Source organism: Gilbertella persicaria (assembly GCF_025201335.1).
Source record: "Gilbertella persicaria strain CBS 190.32 chromosome Unknown B0P05scaffold_49, whole genome shotgun sequence".
NCBI lineage: Eukaryota > Fungi > Mucoromycota > Mucoromycetes > Mucorales > Choanephoraceae > Gilbertella > Gilbertella persicaria.
This window is the reverse complement of record NW_026252010.1, coordinates 143,299-159,947: the sequence shown is the minus strand read 5'-3', so window position 1 is coordinate 159,947 and position 16,649 is coordinate 143,299. Positions and strand designations below refer to the sequence as shown.

General features: G+C 37.7%; 7 protein-coding genes across 7 annotated transcripts; 4 read left to right on the top strand and 3 right to left on the bottom strand.

Annotated features, from left to right (window-relative positions):
* Positions 1-2,115: 2,115 nt before the first annotated feature.
* B0P05DRAFT_574783 (uncharacterized protein) lies at positions 2,116-2,682 on the bottom strand (the record flags this gene model as incomplete). The annotated part of the gene is made up of 1 exon (XM_051581592.1): positions 2,116-2,682. One exon carries the CDS (start codon positions 2,680-2,682, stop codon positions 2,116-2,118), a length of 567 nt encoding a protein of 188 aa, XP_051431105.1.
* A 24-nt stretch (positions 2,683-2,706) lies between these two features.
* B0P05DRAFT_624834 (uncharacterized protein) lies at positions 2,707-3,149 on the top strand (the record flags this gene model as incomplete). The annotated part of the gene is made up of 1 exon (XM_051583462.1): positions 2,707-3,149. A coding segment is annotated over one exon (330 nt), but the record flags the coding sequence as incomplete, so codon positions are not given.
* Positions 3,150-8,273: 5,124 nt separating this feature from the next.
* Positions 8,274-9,753, top strand: B0P05DRAFT_558064 (uncharacterized protein). The gene is made up of 6 exons (XM_051580090.1): positions 8,274-8,395; positions 8,444-8,609; positions 8,661-8,938; positions 8,987-9,195; positions 9,240-9,401; positions 9,448-9,753. Exons 2-6 carry the CDS (start codon positions 8,518-8,520, stop codon positions 9,721-9,723), a joined length of 1,017 nt encoding a protein of 338 aa, XP_051431103.1. The 5' UTR covers positions 8,274-8,395; positions 8,444-8,517; the 3' UTR covers positions 9,724-9,753.
* A 358-nt stretch (positions 9,754-10,111) lies between these two features.
* B0P05DRAFT_516790 (fungal-specific transcription factor domain-containing protein) lies at positions 10,112-12,163 on the top strand (the record flags this gene model as incomplete). The annotated part of the gene is made up of 2 exons (XM_051575706.1): positions 10,112-10,251; positions 10,313-12,163. Exons 1-2 carry the CDS (start codon positions 10,147-10,149, stop codon positions 12,161-12,163), a joined length of 1,956 nt encoding a protein of 651 aa, XP_051431102.1. The 5' UTR covers positions 10,112-10,146.
* On the bottom strand, positions 12,150-13,101 carry B0P05DRAFT_558057 (ribosomal protein S5, C-terminal domain-containing protein). Its single transcript, XM_051580089.1, has 2 exons — positions 12,946-13,101; positions 12,150-12,901 (listed from the first exon to the last, which is right to left on the bottom strand). The coding sequence occupies exons 1-2, from the start codon at positions 13,007-13,009 to the stop codon at positions 12,183-12,185; spliced, it is 783 nt and encodes a 260-aa protein (XP_051431101.1). The 5' UTR covers positions 13,010-13,101; the 3' UTR covers positions 12,150-12,182.
* A 449-nt stretch (positions 13,102-13,550) lies between these two features.
* On the top strand, positions 13,551-14,169 carry B0P05DRAFT_558056 (ribonuclease-III-like-domain-containing protein). The gene is made up of 3 exons (XM_051580088.1): positions 13,551-13,597; positions 13,649-13,977; positions 14,029-14,169. Exons 1-3 carry the CDS (start codon positions 13,576-13,578, stop codon positions 14,146-14,148), a joined length of 471 nt encoding a protein of 156 aa, XP_051431100.1. The 5' UTR covers positions 13,551-13,575; the 3' UTR covers positions 14,149-14,169.
* B0P05DRAFT_558053 (NADH dehydrogenase iron-sulfur protein 8) lies at positions 14,170-15,285 on the bottom strand. The gene is made up of 6 exons (XM_051580087.1): positions 15,064-15,285; positions 14,729-15,016; positions 14,549-14,681; positions 14,471-14,502; positions 14,306-14,423; positions 14,170-14,252 (listed from the first exon to the last, which is right to left on the bottom strand). The coding sequence occupies exons 1-6, from the start codon at positions 15,113-15,115 to the stop codon at positions 14,222-14,224; spliced, it is 654 nt and encodes a 217-aa protein (XP_051431099.1). The 5' UTR covers positions 15,116-15,285; the 3' UTR covers positions 14,170-14,221.
* Between the last annotated feature and the right edge of the window lie 1,364 nt (positions 15,286-16,649).

Sequence of the window (16,649 nt, the reverse complement as noted above, 5' to 3'; positions counted from 1 at the left end):
AACTTACTCAAGTTTATGCGATGGTCTCATCTGGTGGGGGGCAATGTTGTATACACAGCATTATTCATCCCTTCTTACACTAGTTATGCCTTAAAAGAGCAAGTATTAATATCATGTATAGCTATATCTTTCAATCACAGTTTTATCCGCAGCTTCGATGGATGTCTTCTATCTTAATTTAAACATGTTAAAAATCAGACCATCACATAGTCACAAATTGACATCTGCATCAATACCAATGGTAGACGAGGTCTGTGCCCTGATCATGTACCCAGTTCTTGTGTATCTTAATCCACTCAACCGATTAGCTAGTGTATGCACACTCAGTCCCAAATTAAGGATAATCAATTATCATACAAACAGTATAAATACAATACAAAATATAACCTTTAATAAAGCAGACTTCTTTTGGCCGTTTTGGTTCTAATCGACTTATTGATTTGACCATTTTATTAGTGATTATATCACAACCATGCACAAGTGGCGTACTATTTGGAATTTTGAAAATCTAACCATGGCCTGCATTATCAACAACAGAAAATATGTTATCAAGTATCGCTTCCCAACGGAGGAGATGTATCAGAGCATTCTTAGCGGATTTTTCATCAGACTTTCTAAAATTTATACTTTTTTTCAGAAAAAAATGATTTGGAAAGTCCGTTTTTTTAGTGGACTTTCTAAAATAAAATTAATTTTACTCCTGAATTTTAAAATCAACATGGATCACAATACTACAATGGCTGCACTTCAATGGTTCATCCAAAGAAAGAGACAAAACGATGCTTTGTTTGATTTATTGTTGGAGCTTGATGAAGAAGAGGATACCAATGTCTCCAAGAAGCGACAACGTAAAAGAAACAAGGAGAACTTTCGTCATCTCGGAGAAGAGAATCTTCAGCGAGATTACTTTCGCGAAGATCCCGTCGAAGATGAAGCTACATTTCGACGCAGATTCAGAATGAGTTGTAGATCGTACGAAAGAGTCAAGGAGGCAGTTATGCAACACGACTCTTTTTTTGTGCAATCTCGCGATAGGGCTCAAAAACTTGGTTATTCAACTAATTAAAAAGTAACTGCTGCTCTCCGCATGCTTGCATATGCTGTCCCTGGAGACTTCATGGCGGAGTACCTTCGTGTAAATGAAGCAACTGCTTTACACTGTATGAAGAAGTTTTGTAAAGCAATCGTCGAAGTCTTCAAGAACGAATACCTCAGAAGACCAAATCGAGAAGACATTGCAGGCTTGTATGAGGTAGGAAAGGAGCGTGGATTCCCAGGAATGCTTGGATCTTTAGACTGCATGCACTGGGAATGGAAGAATTGCCCTAAGGCTCATCACGGGAGCTACAAGGGCAAGGAAAAGAAAGCTACTGTTGTGTTAGAAGCTGTGGCCTCCCGAGATCTTTGGATATGGCATGCCTTTTTTGGTGCACCTGGGTCTCTCAACGACTTGAACATCTTGGCCAGATCACCATTGTTTGATCAGTTGGTCGCTGGTGATGGTCCTACGACATCCTTCGAGCTATGCGGAAAAACTTATGACAATGGGTACTACCTTGTAGATGGCATTTACCCATCCTATGCATCATTTGTCAAAACAATTTCTCTACCACAAACAAGAAGACAAGAGGTACATTTTACAATTAAGGGAGAAACTTGACTAATCCAGTATATACTATTTAGATTTTTGCTGCTAAACAAGAATCAACCAGAAAGGATGTCGAGCGCGCTTTTGGAGTGTTGCAAGCACGCTTCAGAATTTTGAAGGATCCTGTACGTTTGTGGCACACAAGCTCTTTACGGGATATCATGATAGCCTGCATCATCTTGCATAACACGATCATTGAGGATCAGCGAGATGATCTCAACAAAGGCGATTTTGTTGAAGATGATAAAGAGTTTGACGAGTCTGTTCTGAAAGAGACGAACATATCTCGTTATGTTGAAATTCACAGAACGACTCGCGATAAATATCTTCACAACCAGTTGCAAACCGATCTTATCAATCATCTTTGGGAGATCTACAAGGATGTACCTACTAGAAAATGAAATAAAAAATATTATAACTGAGAATATTGTTGAAAAATGGATTACTTATTCATTTGATTCAATTGATTAAATTTCTTCTTCAACGTCTTCAAAATCATCATTACAAGATGAATCATCATCATCCAAAACGATCTGCTCCTTCTCCTTCTCCTTCTTTTCGGCCATCTCCATCTCAGCCTTCTCCTTCCTGATACGTGCAATGAACTTCATTCTCTCGTACTGGTAGTACTCCTGTCTATCTTCTTCAAGGATGGACGAGATGTCCACAGACATAATGTGGCGCTCATGCGCTTCTCTTGCAGCGTTTTCAGCGATGGCCACATTTTTTCTGAAGACTTGCTCCATGCTCGCATTGAAAGCAGCTTCAAGCTTGATTTTCTCGAGGATGGCTTGCTGCTTTCCAGTTTCTATTTGCTTTTGAACAACAAGAGCAAGAGACTTCTTGTTGCCCATAGGCCGCTGTTCATATTGGGCCTTACCCTCCTCATCAGCTTTCTTCTTTGGTTTCTTTGCAGAGTCAACTACACTTTGGAACTTGAGAACGTCCCTCAACAATTCCCAACAGTCAACGAACTCGAAATCACGACCCTCAAGATCCCGAAATGCCTTCTTGGCAAGTTTCAAATTCAACATGTTAACACAGATCAAAGATTAATATTAGCTACTTACCACATCGGACTGGTTGGTTCCACTTTTGTTCTGATTTTTTATTCTGTTGTAGTGGCCACAGAAAGCAAGCACGTCGGTTTTGATCTTCCTGAACTGTTGTTCAAGAGCCTTTGCTTCACGATAAGAACCGAATTCTTTTTCCACTCGGCTTTGCTCGTAGTTCTCGTGAATACGACTCCAATACGTCTTGAGCTTTTTATACGATCCTTTGACCGGATCAATCGAAGTGTTCACCCAAGAGACACACAATTACTCCTTCTCGGTGGCCGGCCACTGTTTTCCTTTACCTTTGCCTTTCTTGGGAGTCTCGGTAATTGACTCGAGATCATCTTCAGCATCTTCTTCGGTGATGACTAGGTCAACTGAAGAGGAAGTTGAGGCAGTGGTAGTAGTGGTGGTAGGTGCAGTTCTGGCACGTTTGGTTGTTTTTTGAGTGAAAAGTCTACCGAAAACTTTTTATTTTAGATAGTTTTGGAGGAAATTTTTATTTTTTTCATTTTAGAAAGTCTGATGGAAAGTCCGCTAAAAAATGTTTGACTTATCTAAAATAAAAAACTTTTCATTTTGGAAAGTCCGCTAAGGATTGAAATCTTTGGATTTTGTTCGGATTGGATTTTGAGATAGAATTTAACTACTTTGTTATATTTTGTTGATAATATAGTAAAAGCTTTATTGATATAAGTATATGATATAATTGATAATGTAATATTGAGTTATCTTACTTTTTCTAATTCTCGAGTAATGCTTGAGACAAAATCCGAAGAAAAAATAAAGTGATAGGATAGATGATAATTATATAAAAAATTGAAGGATATGTGTAACAGGTACACAACAAAAAGAAAGAAAAGGGAAGACAGAGACAACTCAAAGGTATACTAAGTACACACTATTTCGCAACCTTTCAGGATGCTCTCATGTTAATTTTTTAGATATTCAACCTTCGGTAGATAAATTATTGGAGACTCATAAGTCAGTAATTGCTGCAAATAAAAACAAACCGTCAATCACAACTCTTATGGAATTTACTATTGACACAGGTGATTCTCACCCTATCTATACACCACCAAGAAGAAATCATCCCAATATTCAGCAACAGATAGACAAAAAGTTTGAAGAACTACAACAGAATGGAATAGTGACTAAAGCTACCCATACTGAGTGGGGCTCTCCAGTTACTGCTGTACTAAGACCTGACAAAACAATTTGGGTGTGTGGTAATTATGTTCGACTTATAGTGATTACATTAAGTGTCCCATAAAACTCATTTGTAAGCATAAATTAATATATTTTCGTCGTATTGACCTTGTGTTAGTATCAGAAAAAGCGCATTTTTTTGCTGGCTACTTCAATTTCTCTATTTAGTAAGAGATACCACTTTTGGACAACTTAGGTAAAAAATGACGTAGCGTTTTCAAAAAAATTTCCTGCAAAACTTGAATACCTTATTTTCTTCGGCGAATAAGCACTCTCAATCGTGCGTTTTCCACATTCTTCGGCAAATTCTAGCACAACCTACCCTACTACATATAAATGCGGCAAGCTTTTCAGAAAAAAATTCTCTTTTCTTCATTCTATATACAGTGGTTACATTAAGTGTCCCATAAAACCTGGTTTTTTACCCTTCTCTACAAAAACTCGGTCGATCCTTCTGAAACTTGACACATAGGTTAATTAGGCATTGACAATAAGAATCGCACTGCTAATTACTCCTAAGTGCATCCAATAACAGTGCTTCATTTTTAAAAGAAAAAAAACTTGTGTTTCACCATAATTTATTCTTTATTTGAAATGCTCAAAATTTAGTATAACCGCCCTTTGCTTTGATAACTGCTTCTATACGTTGAGGCATGCTGCTATAGTACGCCTCCATGTCGCCTTTGCAAAATTTGTACTATTCTTTTTCGACCCTTGACCACAATTCGTCCAGATTTTTTGGTTTTGTATCATATCCGGCTAGTCTGCACTTTAACTGTTTCCAAAGATGCTCTATTGGGTTCAAGTCAGGACTGTTAGGTGGCCAGTCAGCAATAAAGTGGACTTTGTGGGCTTTAAGCCAAGAAATGGTAGCCTTTGCTTTGTGTTTTGGGTCGTTGTCTTGTTGAAATATAGTTTTTTGTGGATCCATACTATAATACTCCAATGTATCTAGGTATGACGACCCTAGAATCTCCAAATAGCAATCGGTATCCATTGTCTTTTGAAGCACTCGAGAGGCATATCCTACTCCGGAAGATGTCATGCACCCCCACATCATCAGAGAGCCACCTCCATGCTTAAGCAATAGCTTGTAGTTATGGGGTTTCGCTTTAAACCCTTGCTGTAACCAAGTGTATGTTGCACCATCTGATCCCCAAAGATTGATCTACATCTCGTCTGTAAAAACGACACTCTTCCACTCATTTGAGGACCAGTTACGATATGATAAGGCCCATTTGTATCTCTTCGAAAGGTGAGAAACTCTCAAAAGAATTTTCTTCTGCTTGAACTTTGAGTATAATCCTACCCTTTTCATCAGAGAGACTGTTCCACTATACGTCAAAGCAATACCCTGTCCAGACAATCAAGTTTGGACTTCTTTGACATTCTTCAATGCTCCAGTTCGGATTTTTATTCGTAGCAAACAAGCCGTAAGATGACCTACTCTTGATGGTCTACCGGTACCAGTGCAAGTTTTCATTTCTGGCAACTCTTTTCTAATACGAGAAACTGTTGATTTGGCAACACCTGTTAGTTTTGAGACCTGACGAATCGATTTGCCAGATAAAAGTGCAGATTTGACATTGTTTCGTTTATCGTATGGGAGGCTGTAAGGCATGATAATAAGGAGAAAAGGTATGTATATAGAATGAAGAAAAGAGAATTTTTTTCTGAAAAGCTTGCCGCATTTATATGTAGTAGGGTAGGTTGTGCTAGAATTTGCCGAAGAATGTGGAAAACGCACGATTGAGAGTGCTTATTCGCCGAAGAAAATAAGGTATTCAAGTTTTGCAGGAAATTTTTTTGAAAACGCTACGTCATTTTTTACCTAAGTTGTCCAAAAGTGGTATCTCTTACTAAATAGAGAAATTGAAGTAGCCAGCAAAAAAATGCGCTTTTTCTGATACTAACACAAGGTCAATACGACGAAAATATATTAATTTATGCTTACAAATGAGTTTTATGGGACACTTAATGTAATCACTGTATGTCTTCAACGTTATAAGTTTCGGGCTAAAAAATATACCAGCATTTTTCCAAAGCCTAATGGATCTGGTGCTAGGCTCACTAAGGAATCGGTGTGCAATTGCTTATCTAGAAGATATTACCATTTACTCCGATACCGGAACTCAACATCTAGAAGATTTAGAAGATGTACTAGTTGCATTAAAAAATGCCAATCTATCTCTGAATAGATCAAAGTCTACATTTGGACTATCAAGCGTAGAATACCTTGGGTTCGTGGTATCAAGCTCGGGCGTACATCCAAATCTAAACAAGATCAAACCGAATCTGGCTATCCCTGCTCCAACTAATTTGAAAGAATTAGAATCAGTACTCGGTGTGTTCGGGGTATATCAACGGTTTATCTCTCAATTTCAAATCGCTGCAGAGCCGCTCAGAAGACTCAAGAAAAAGGGCATTGACTTTTACTGGAATGATGAGCAACAGCAAGCTTTTGAAAAACTCAAAAAACAATTAGCCAATTTACCATTACTAAAACAACCTGATTTTAGTTTACAAGTTGAATTACACGTAGATGGTGCTGCTACGGCAGGAATTGGTGTGGTATTGTGTGAACGGTATGATGATGCTGTATATCCTCTCTCATTTGCGTCTAGATCTCTATCGGTTCATGAGCAACGATATTCTATCAGGGAAATCGAAGCTCTTAGTATTGTTTGGGGTATCAAAAAGCATCGTATATATTTAGAAGCAGGACACTTTATTGTCTTTACAGATCACTCCTCTCTTCAATGGTTAATGTCAACATCAGAAGATAAACAACCGAGGCTATGGAGATGGTGTCTTTTCTTGCAATCGTATGACTTTGAAGCTAAATATATACCAGGCAAAACAAATTATGTGGCTGACTCTCTGTCTCGTAATCCGGTCAATGCAATTCAAATTGACAATTTCATGAACAAGAATCAAGAATGGTGGAAACAGCAGCAACAAATGGATCATCAACTTCAAGAATCAATTGAAACAATGGACAAATTTTTTAAGGTGAAAGATGGTGTCCTGTATAAAACGGTAGTTAGGTCAAGAAGTTTAGACAAAAATCAAGTAAGTAAAGTAGTTCAATCACACTTGGTCAAGGAGATAGTCAATTACTATCACAACTCAAAATTTGCTGGACATGCGGGTGAGAACAAAACCAAGAAAAGGCTATTGCAAGCAGGTTTTTGGTTTCTTACAATGGATCTTCAAATTTCACAATATACAAGGTCATGCCAACTCTGTCAAACAATCAAAGGCAACCGCTTCCGTCATACTCAACTATCTACTACTGCTTCCAATGTTCCATTCCAAAGGGTGGCAATAGATTACTTCGGTTCACTACCCAAGACAGATCAGGGTAATGATCATATATTAGTAGTTATAGATATGCTTTTTCGGTATGTGGAATTATTTCCAGTACACTCCCTCATGCCAATGGATCTAGCAGAAGCTTTCTACAATCGCTTCATTCTTTGTCATGGGTTCCCAGAGCAAGTAATGTTAGATAACGCTCGAACATTCTCCAGTGAATTCAACAGGCAACTAGCTGAATTGTGTGGCATTCAACTCACGTTTGTACCAGCGTATCATCAATCATCAAATGGTATGGTGGAGAAGTTCATGGCAACATTACGTACGATGATCCTAGTATATTCAAATCAAACAACAATCTGTACCAAATGGGATAAAAACATGAGACTCCGTTTTGTGTATAATAATACTTTTCATGCAAGCATCCAATCTACTCCGTTTGAACTGATCCATGGTAGAAAGGCAAGAACTCCTTTGATGGGAAAACAAGAAGTCAATCTTCCTCCTTTGTATCGTGATATCACAACGCCTCAAAGACAATTCGCTGAGCACTTAGTAAATAACCTGAACTTAGCGTTTGAAGCAGTTTTGGAAGCAAGAAAAATGCATGTAATTGAAGATATTCAAGATTATAAGGAACAAGACAAGGTCATGCTATTTAACAACCAAATATCAATTAGCAAGAAAGCTAGAAAACTGTCAATGGATTGGTCTGGTCCTTGGATAGTAACAAAAGTTCTCTCGTCAACTCGGTACGATTTGAAGAAGTGTAATACAGAAAAAGTATACACTAATTGTCACTCTTATCACCTTGAACCTCTTTATGAATAATAAGGTTTACTGCAGTCAAGCTTTCCTTTGGGTTTTAATGCGACTCTAAATCATATATTTTATTTTATTACCATATCTTTTATCATATCTTTTATCATATTTATTATACTTTATCAAAGGGGAATGTTCTATTATACGATAATTATCATAAATATTATTTGTGATTAAAAGAAATAAACTCTTTCTCTTAAAATTATTGTCTCCATAACACACCATTGTTACTGACTTTAAATTTACTGTTTTACTTGAAAGATCACGTCCCCACCCTTCTTTTCTCTTTCTCTTTTCACACAATTCTCAATAACTATCACTTTTAACCAACAATCCTCGATTAGTATGGCTTTTTATAAACTCTATGTAACTGGTGCTCACAATTTAGCAGTTGGATTTGTTTATATTTTCCAATAAAGAATTGTTTCGTAAATTACGTGTATCAAGATCCTCGCTTGCTTTAACATGACACACCGAGAAGGCATTGCGACCACTCCTGCGGATTGGAAGTTGACTAAAGTCTCGAGTCTTATAAAAGACCAGAACGTGATTACAATGCAAGTAGTGCTGTACACAATAAAAACACGTTGAATAACTGGATTGAATAGTGAAGGCTCTTTGTCTGTGGAAGAAGCATGTAACGTACTCATTAACCACAATATTTCTTCTGCTCCTGTCTATACATCTAGCGCAACTTCCGTGCCTACTTATGTGGGTATGTTTGATTATGGAGATGTGATTGCCTATATTTTGCTTGTCCTCCGAAATATATCTTCACCTCCTCCTGAGGTACAGGAAGGACAAAGAGAAGACTTGTACCTTGGAATCAAAGATGTGCTTTGTCGCGCTCAAGAAGGTCAACAAGTGCCTATCGAACTAGCCAGTGGTAAGCTTTCTTTTTCTTGCCTACTGTATTCTTGCTCACAGTAAATAGATCTTTCCCAGAAAAATCCATTTTATTCTATCATGAATGAAGCAACTTTATTATCTGCTGTAGAAAAATTTGCCCGTGGAGCTCATCGTGTGTGTGTTATAAACCCAGATGGGTCAATCAAAGGTATCTTGTCTCAGTCTGTAGTGGCAAAGTACTTGTATAAGCATCAACGTCATTTCTCTGATATTGAGTGTATTATGAACAAGACAGTAAATAGCTCTCTTTCTCTATGACATTCGCTCACATTGAATAGCTCCGTCAACTTGATCTAGGCGTCTCTGATGTTATTGCAGTCAATGCAGACTCACTTGTGTTAGATGCACTTGCACTTATGAGCAAACACAATATTTCTTCAGTGGCCGTGTTGGGACATATGGGTGTTGTGCTTGGTAATATTAGTATGACTGATGTCAAGGTAAATTAAACACAACATGCAGCTACATTCTAATGATTTTATGCAGCATGTCATGAAGAGTTATCATCATCAGCTATTATGGAAGACATGCTTTCAATTCGTAAGCCTAGTGCGTATTCAGCAAGGGATCGATGATGGACAAGATCGATTGCCTGTTTTTGATGTGCGATTAGATACTACGCTTGGTTTTGCAGTAGCCAAATTACTTGCTACTAAATCACATCGCGTATGGGTAGTGGATGAGAGAGAAAAGGCTATTGGCGTAGTTTCTATTACAGACGTTATGCGAGCCATTCTTCATAGTGTTTCGGCTTCGAATTGAAATAAAAGACAAAGCATGGCGTTGATGGAATAGAGTGTCTCTTGAGTATTGAATTAGGGGATGGTGGATTATTCTGTTGTCGTACATTGTGAGAATAGAAAGAAGCCAAGAGGCATAAGAGTCAGTAAGCTGCCTGAATATACACTCAAGTTACCAAAAAAAAAAAAAAAACCTTAAGCCACCATAGTTCTATACCCCAGAAGAAAGTGTATAGCCCGATGTATAGATAAATAGTAAAATTACTAATGATCAAGATCTATAAGCAAGATACATAGTAACAGAGCATGAATTCGCTTTTCAAAGACCGACACACTTTTTTTTTTTTTTTTTTTTTTTATTTGGTCGGGTGGAGCAGCTTATTTATTTTTTATTTTTGTTCTTATTTCCTCCATCTAGTTAAGTGCATCCCAATCAATCGCTACTATGGAAGGAGGAGGAGGAGGTCTATTTTCACTTCGAAATAAGTCGATTGGTGGAAGTAAGCGAATCAAAATAAGCCGTGCCTGCGATGAATGTCGAAAGAGAAAAGTAATAAACACACATGATTCAAAGCATAAAAGTTAATTTTTGACAGCTTTTCTTGTTATAGGTAAAATGTGATGGTGTTCAACCATGTAATCGTTGTAGAAGGTCAAATACAGAATGTGTCTTTGCTAAACTGCCACCTAAAAGAGGGCCTCCAAAGCAATACATGGAAAACCTGGAACATCGTCTTCAACGTGTCGAAAGTGCTCTTAAGAATCTAACAACTCCTGTTCAAAAGATACTGGATGATGCCCTTATTGGTAGGCCTATGTTTGAACACACACATGAACTATGTCACGATGATACCCAGTCTGATATTTCTGATTCCTTGACTGAACTGCCCTTACCTGAAGAATTGACTACCTCAAGACAGTTCATGATTGAAGTACAAGGCTTGACAGACATTTATTTTGAACACGTACACAAGTATATGCCTATGATTCACAAGCCTTCTTTTTTGAAGCAAATGCATAGTATGACTAACCCGCCTTCTCGCTTATTGTTATTAAGCATGTGTGCTGTTGCTTCTCGCTGGGTGGTCAATACTGATGCAAGACCAGGTTATGACTATTATCAGCTCGCATATGAACTATTGGATGATTTCTTGGATGCACCACGATTAAGCACTGTTCAAGCATTGCTCTTGTTGGTCAAATATCAAGAGAGCTTACCAAGAAATGGCTATTTTCACCGCGCCTATATGTACCTTGGTATGGCTGTCAGTATGTGTCATGATTTGGGTCTACCACAAATGATAGAAGAAACCCACGATGCCGAAACAAGACGGAGAACATTCTGGGTAGCATTTATGTATGATTTGTTGATGAGCATTGAACAAGGTCGTACTACATATTTTGATGTGCATCAGTGTACCATTGGATTTCCCTCAGTAACAAGCGAAGAAGGACCTGCTCTGGAAGAACTGATTACGAATCAAAATATCTTAATTCAACTCGGTAAAGTATTGTCTGATATTTACAGTATGGCCAGAAGAACAACACAACGACAACAGTCTCAAGGATACCAACGCAGCGATCAACAGACAATACAAGAGCAAGCAAGATTGTTCTCTTTACATACTCACCTTGAAAACTTTCTTTATGAAGTGCCCCCTCCACTCATGTACTCTCCTACTCAAGACATCGAGAATTACCCTGTGGAAAGACAGGCCATTGGCGATCCATTTATAGGGTTTTTGCATATGACATATCACTTTAGTGTGATTCTGTTGCATCGCATCTATATGAATCAACCACCTTTAAAGACTGAGTTTGATTTCCTTGATTATCCTCATAGAAAGCTATGTGCTACCTCTGCTTCTAATATCACTGGTATTGCAGAAACATTGTATGAAATGTACCCTGTCGAAATACTTTGTTACCCTACCAGAGGTGTTCAACATACTATTCATTGTCTATCCATGGCTGCGACTGTTCACAAATATGAAATGGCTCATGCTGATGATGAATTTATGTGTGATAAAGCAAGATACCAGTACATGGTCTCTGTAGATTTAATCCAGAAACTATCAAGTCAATCCCCTTCAATTGAATTTAGCAAGTATTATCATCGTCCATCCACAGCTGAGAAAAGAATGTCCGCTGCTCTTGCGAATGTACCTGAACCGAGAAAGATGAGAAGAAATACACTGTCCACAATGAGTGAAGCCTCACTTTATCCACAGTTTATGATGCCTTCTTTTAATGTCCAATGGCAAAATGAATTCCCTATTCAGAGTTGGAATCAACAGCAACCTCAGCAACATCAACAGCAGCATTATCAAGAGGCAACACAAGCACCTTTAGGTCCAGACATGGTTGTTGTTCGAGAAGAAGATATGATGATGAATCCTCATTATGATCCATCTTCTGGTATGAGCCAATTGTTTCTTACAGACAATCACTTTTTTGAATAAAGATTTTATTGCTATTGTTTTATTGACCACCAAAATAGACATGCTGTACATCAGCTAGCTTCTTGCCTCTCATCTTGGCAATATCTTGAGGTTGCTTTTGGTGCGATAATGCTTCAAAGGTAGCCTTGATGACATTCATAGGTGTAGTGGATCCTCTCACTTTAGCACTGATATCTTGTAAGCCAATACATCGACAGATTTCATGCACATAATGATTGGTACGAATACCAAAACCAGGAGGTCTTGAGCGTAATTCAAGTGTAGTAGCATGGAATTTGTGTGTAATGTCAGTTGCCAAGGTACGGTTGTCATAACGATCAATATATCTAAGGTTCTTGATAGCACGGTTGGTAGCCTTGCGAACAGCACGACTGGCCTCTTCGTCTTTACCTTCACCATAACCTGCAAGGCCATGGCCATTACCCACGACCACCAAAGCATACATACTGGGCTGTTTACCTTTACCGTTCATATTGACGACACGCTTAATCACAAGTGCTTTTTTCATCAATTGAGATTGTTCAGCCGTACTCAAAGGCGTATCAACAATATCGTTCACAGCATGAAGCACCACTTCAGAGGGACGATGACTAGAAAAGAGTTTGGGTTGATCCAAAGTTGATTGATGTTCAAGAGGGTAATCGAGAATAGAGTCGATTTTATCGAGTTGAGGTACATTGGCTTGATCAAGTGCTGCATGGCGCTTTTTATTAGTAGCGTAAGAACGAATGACACCCACTATTAGTGATAAGTAAGGTTGTTTGTATATTTATCTAGCATACCTGAAGCTAATCGGGGGGTAGACACAATGGCCAATTTATGAAAAGAACGTCCGAGAGCCAACATGATGTATCTGAAAAAAAAAAGAGGCAAGGACAAGGGGCTTTTTTTTTTGTCCCAAAAAAAAAAATTTGAGCGGGGTTCATCTACCTGGAGCAGAACTCGAGAGGAAGCTGATTGGACAGAATATACAAATAAAATCCGTAACAGATACTTGTAACTAAAAAGCAAAAGAAAAGGTCTCAAGTTTTTGCAGTTGATACTTTGACTCCAATAACAGTTTTCATTTAGCTCTAGGGCCTTATCAATGTAGACTCATGCATCCAAGGACTACTTTCCTTCAATGTTCTGGTTAGAGTTCATAGATCCTTTTAGATTGTAAATAGAATGATAAACAAAAGACAGAGGTTGACTGCAAACACATCTCATCTCTCTTAGTAAACACCAAGTATCTTTAACTACCTCTTAAAATGGACTCATTTGTTCTCCTCGCACTACTACTTCCTGGGTATGATTCATGCAATTTTGGGTCAGTCTATTAACAAAAAGTGTGTCCGAGCGGAAACGTAGTCACTTTTTTTTTCTTTAGCCAAAAGAAAAAAACCTGGCTCTTTTGTCAATAACCCCTAGCGATGTCTGTTTTTAAGCACTTGGGTAAGCTACAGATATGTATAAAAAAACAACTTGATACTGACTCTTGTAAAGTGCAACGCCGTACACTTCACTCCACCCGTACTTTGAATGCTGAAAAACCAGCCTCATTCAATACACAAGCTTTGGCAGACCAACTTCAATTGTCACCAGCTACTTTAACACAAGCCTTGACACATAAATCATACAAACATGGTAAAGTTCCTACCAATGAACGTCTTCAATATGTTGGTCGTCGTTCACTCGAATTTTTTGCTATGGAAGCCAACATGAGCAAGAATGTGGATGAATTAAGTCAGGCAGTCAAAAATGTATTCAAGACAGAGCATTTGGTAGCTAGATTTGATGCTTTAGGTTTAGAGCCTGGTGTACGATGCAACTTGGTAAGTCATGGACGTATGTTGTGCTTTATTGACACTTATTGTTTTGTTTAGCCAGCAGGCAAGGTAACTACAGCTGTTAAGTCTCAAGCAATTGAAGCCATTGTAGGTGCTGTGTATCATGAACGTGGCTTAAATGCAGCTAAAGAGTTTGCAAAGAAGCATGTATTGTAAATAAAATACAAACTAGAGACATAATATTTTTTTTTTGTTCTTTTATTCAAGACATATCATAATAGGCAACCAATTAACGATAAGGGTGTTCAGATTGCAAGTTTCTATAAAGTATGAGTTAATGGGCTTAAGAGTCAAATTGTGTGTGTGTTTTTACCTAGCAAGTTCAACTTCCCATTTATCACCATTAGCCAATAACTTCTCCTTATTGTAAAGAAGTTCTTCGTGAGATTCAGTAATGTACTCGTAGTTGGGGGTTTCAACAATAGCATCAACTATATTCACATTAGTCATTGAATTTTTTTTTAGAGATGGATCTTACCAGGGCAAGCTTCTTGACAGAAACCACAGTAGCTAAAACGAAATGAGTATCCCTATCTAATTTTATATAATAACTTACATGCACTTGGTCATGTCAATATCATAACGAGTGGTACGACGAGCACCGTCTTCACGAGGTTCGGCTTCAATAGTAATAGCTTGAGCAGGGCAAATAGCTTCACATAATTTACAGGCGATACAACGTTCCTCACCTATATCAGACTGGTCAATCCTGATTGCATATCTGTGTTTTACTTGCCTGTTTGATAACGACGAAGAGCATGTTCACCACGGAAACGAGCAGAAAGAGGACCTTTTTCATAAGGATAGAAAATGGTGTAGGGAGGACGGAAAAAGTTCTCGAGAACAACCCACATGCCTCTCATCAATTCAGTCAACAACAAGTGTGAAGCAGCAATATCAAGAGCACCTCTTGGTTTACCACTGATTTGGTAATGAGGATCTTCCATAGCAGCATGACGAACAATACGGCTAGAGCTGAATTGGGCTACTTGACTGACAATGGGTGCTTGAACAAAACGAGGTGCTATCAAAGTTGAATAACAAGGTATTTCAGTCAAAAAAGAAGCTTACCTGAGCGAAGAGCAGGGGCAAAAGAGGACCGAATCAATCTGAGGTTGTTCATTATTATAAACAATAAAAAGAGTGGGGAGTAAAGAGATTAAGGTAAAGAAAAAAAAAGGGAAAAAATAGTGCTGTATCTTATTTTGACACCCACACACGCCCACACACATATACATACATACCGAGCACACAGATACACACCCTATTGTCACCCCCTCTTTTCAAAAAAAAAAATTGGTGGAGGCATTCAGTTGAAAAAAAGATGACGTTAGCTTATGTGACTGTATCCTGCTTCAAGCCGATATTAAAAAAAAAAAAGCCGTCCATCAATAGTTTTTGAGTGTATCTCTTAAACCTCTTTTATTAGATAGAAATAAAGAGCTTGACTTTATGATATCTGACACTATAAAATATGAAAAAATGCTTTAATTTGTGATAAATGTCATATCCTAGATCCTTGTATTTGTACAATACTTCTACCGCTTTCTCATTTGCTTACGGATGTACTATATATTATTTTCATTGCTTAGTTCAAAATTATTTTGTAAATTGATGATGATATACTTCAATTTGAGATTGAAGACTTATGTTATGTCAGATGATCCGTTAGGGCAAGATTTGATTGCTTTGAGCAAGAGGAACTTGCTCTTCATTTTTAAAAAAAACAGTGTCTTGATAAAGGAATTGTATGACTCAATCCTGCCTTTTATTCGTGCCTCTTCACTATGATCATTACTCTCAGCGTACGTGGCTCAATCAATAAACACAATTAAAGAAAAAAAGAGTCTTCTATTAGTTGGAATTGTGTATTTTGTGCCCATGGAATAAAAACAATGATCTTGTAAGTCTAGATTTGTAGAATAAGGCTGTATGATAGCTGATAAAAGTTAGCCTTACAGTATTGGGGTCGAGAAACTAATACTGGTAACAATATTCAGACTAACTTGCATGAGTTTGTACACTTGGTATTTGAGACCCGTTCTCAGTCAACTGCTTGACTAAAGGTCAGCTAAATTGACGATCATTGCAAAAGCTCATAAAAAGAGTGAAAAAGTTCTCTTAATTGAGGAATGCTTTGCCGACTTCAATGTCCATTTTTGAGAAAATGATCTTTTTGAAGTCTTTTCTGTGTTTATTGTACTAAAGCTTTTCCTTTGAGCGTCAAAAGTGTCAGGTATTATAGTAAACATACAAGAGAATATTTTTAGCCCAAGCCAAGCTACATTTCTCATCTTAGGATCAAAAATGGCAAGAAGATTTTGCTGAACATTTTGGCTAAGCCTAGTAGACCTAGCAATCACACGAAAGAATATTCGTGTTTAAATTAAGTGGGAAGATTCATGTTAGGAGTCAATGCAGCAAGAAATGGGTTGAATGAATTTATATATATATTTTACCTGGACTTCGCGACTTCATCAATGAATATTGTTTATTTTATGAACTTCCTAGAGCAGTATGCGTTCAATAAAGATGCCTTATTTACATCTGTAACATGCAAATAAACTCTTAGAGCTCTTATAAATTTGAGTTGATTTCTTCAGTTTGAGTACATTATATCTCTCATGTAAGAGAGAGAGAGAGAGAGAGGACAAGAA

What these genes read in the sequence shown, in the direction of transcription:
- B0P05DRAFT_558064 (XM_051580090.1), top strand. Translation starts at nt 8,518, where the DNA reads ATGACACACCGAGAAGGCATTGCGACCACTCCTGCGGATTGGAAGTTG. An exon ending in GACCAGAACGTGATTACAAT is followed by an intron (nt 8,610 to 8,660) that starts GCAAGTAGTGCT and finishes TGGATTGAATAG; the next exon opens with TGAAGGCTCTTTGTCTGTGG. An exon ending in GCCTATCGAACTAGCCAGTG is followed by an intron (nt 8,939 to 8,986) that starts GTAAGCTTTCTT and finishes CACAGTAAATAG; the next exon opens with ATCTTTCCCAGAAAAATCCA.
- B0P05DRAFT_558056 (XM_051580088.1), top strand. Translation starts at nt 13,576, where the DNA reads ATGTCTGTTTTTAAGCACTTGG. An exon ending in GTCTGTTTTTAAGCACTTGG is followed by an intron (nt 13,598 to 13,648) that starts GTAAGCTACAGA and finishes ACTCTTGTAAAG; the next exon opens with TGCAACGCCGTACACTTCAC. An exon ending in CTGGTGTACGATGCAACTTG is followed by an intron (nt 13,978 to 14,028) that starts GTAAGTCATGGA and finishes TGTTTTGTTTAG; the next exon opens with CCAGCAGGCAAGGTAACTAC.
- B0P05DRAFT_558057 (XM_051580089.1), bottom strand. Translation starts at nt 13,009, where the DNA reads ATGTTGGCTCTCGGACGTTCTTTTCATAAATTGGCCATTGTGTCTACC. An exon ending in TACCCCCCGATTAGCTTCAG is followed by an intron (nt 12,902 to 12,945) that starts GTATGCTAGATA and finishes TATCACTAATAG; the next exon opens with TGGGTGTCATTCGTTCTTAC.
- B0P05DRAFT_558053 (XM_051580087.1), bottom strand. Translation starts at nt 15,115, where the DNA reads ATGAACAACCTCAGATTGATTCGGTCCTCTTTTGCCCCTGCTCTTCGC. An exon ending in ATTGACATGACCAAGTGCAT is followed by an intron (nt 14,503 to 14,548) that starts GTAAGTTATTAT and finishes ATTTCGTTTTAG; the next exon opens with CTACTGTGGTTTCTGTCAAG. An exon ending in TGGGAAGTTGAACTTGCTAG is followed by an intron (nt 14,253 to 14,305) that starts GTAAAAACACAC and finishes CATACTTTATAG; the next exon opens with AAACTTGCAATCTGAACACC.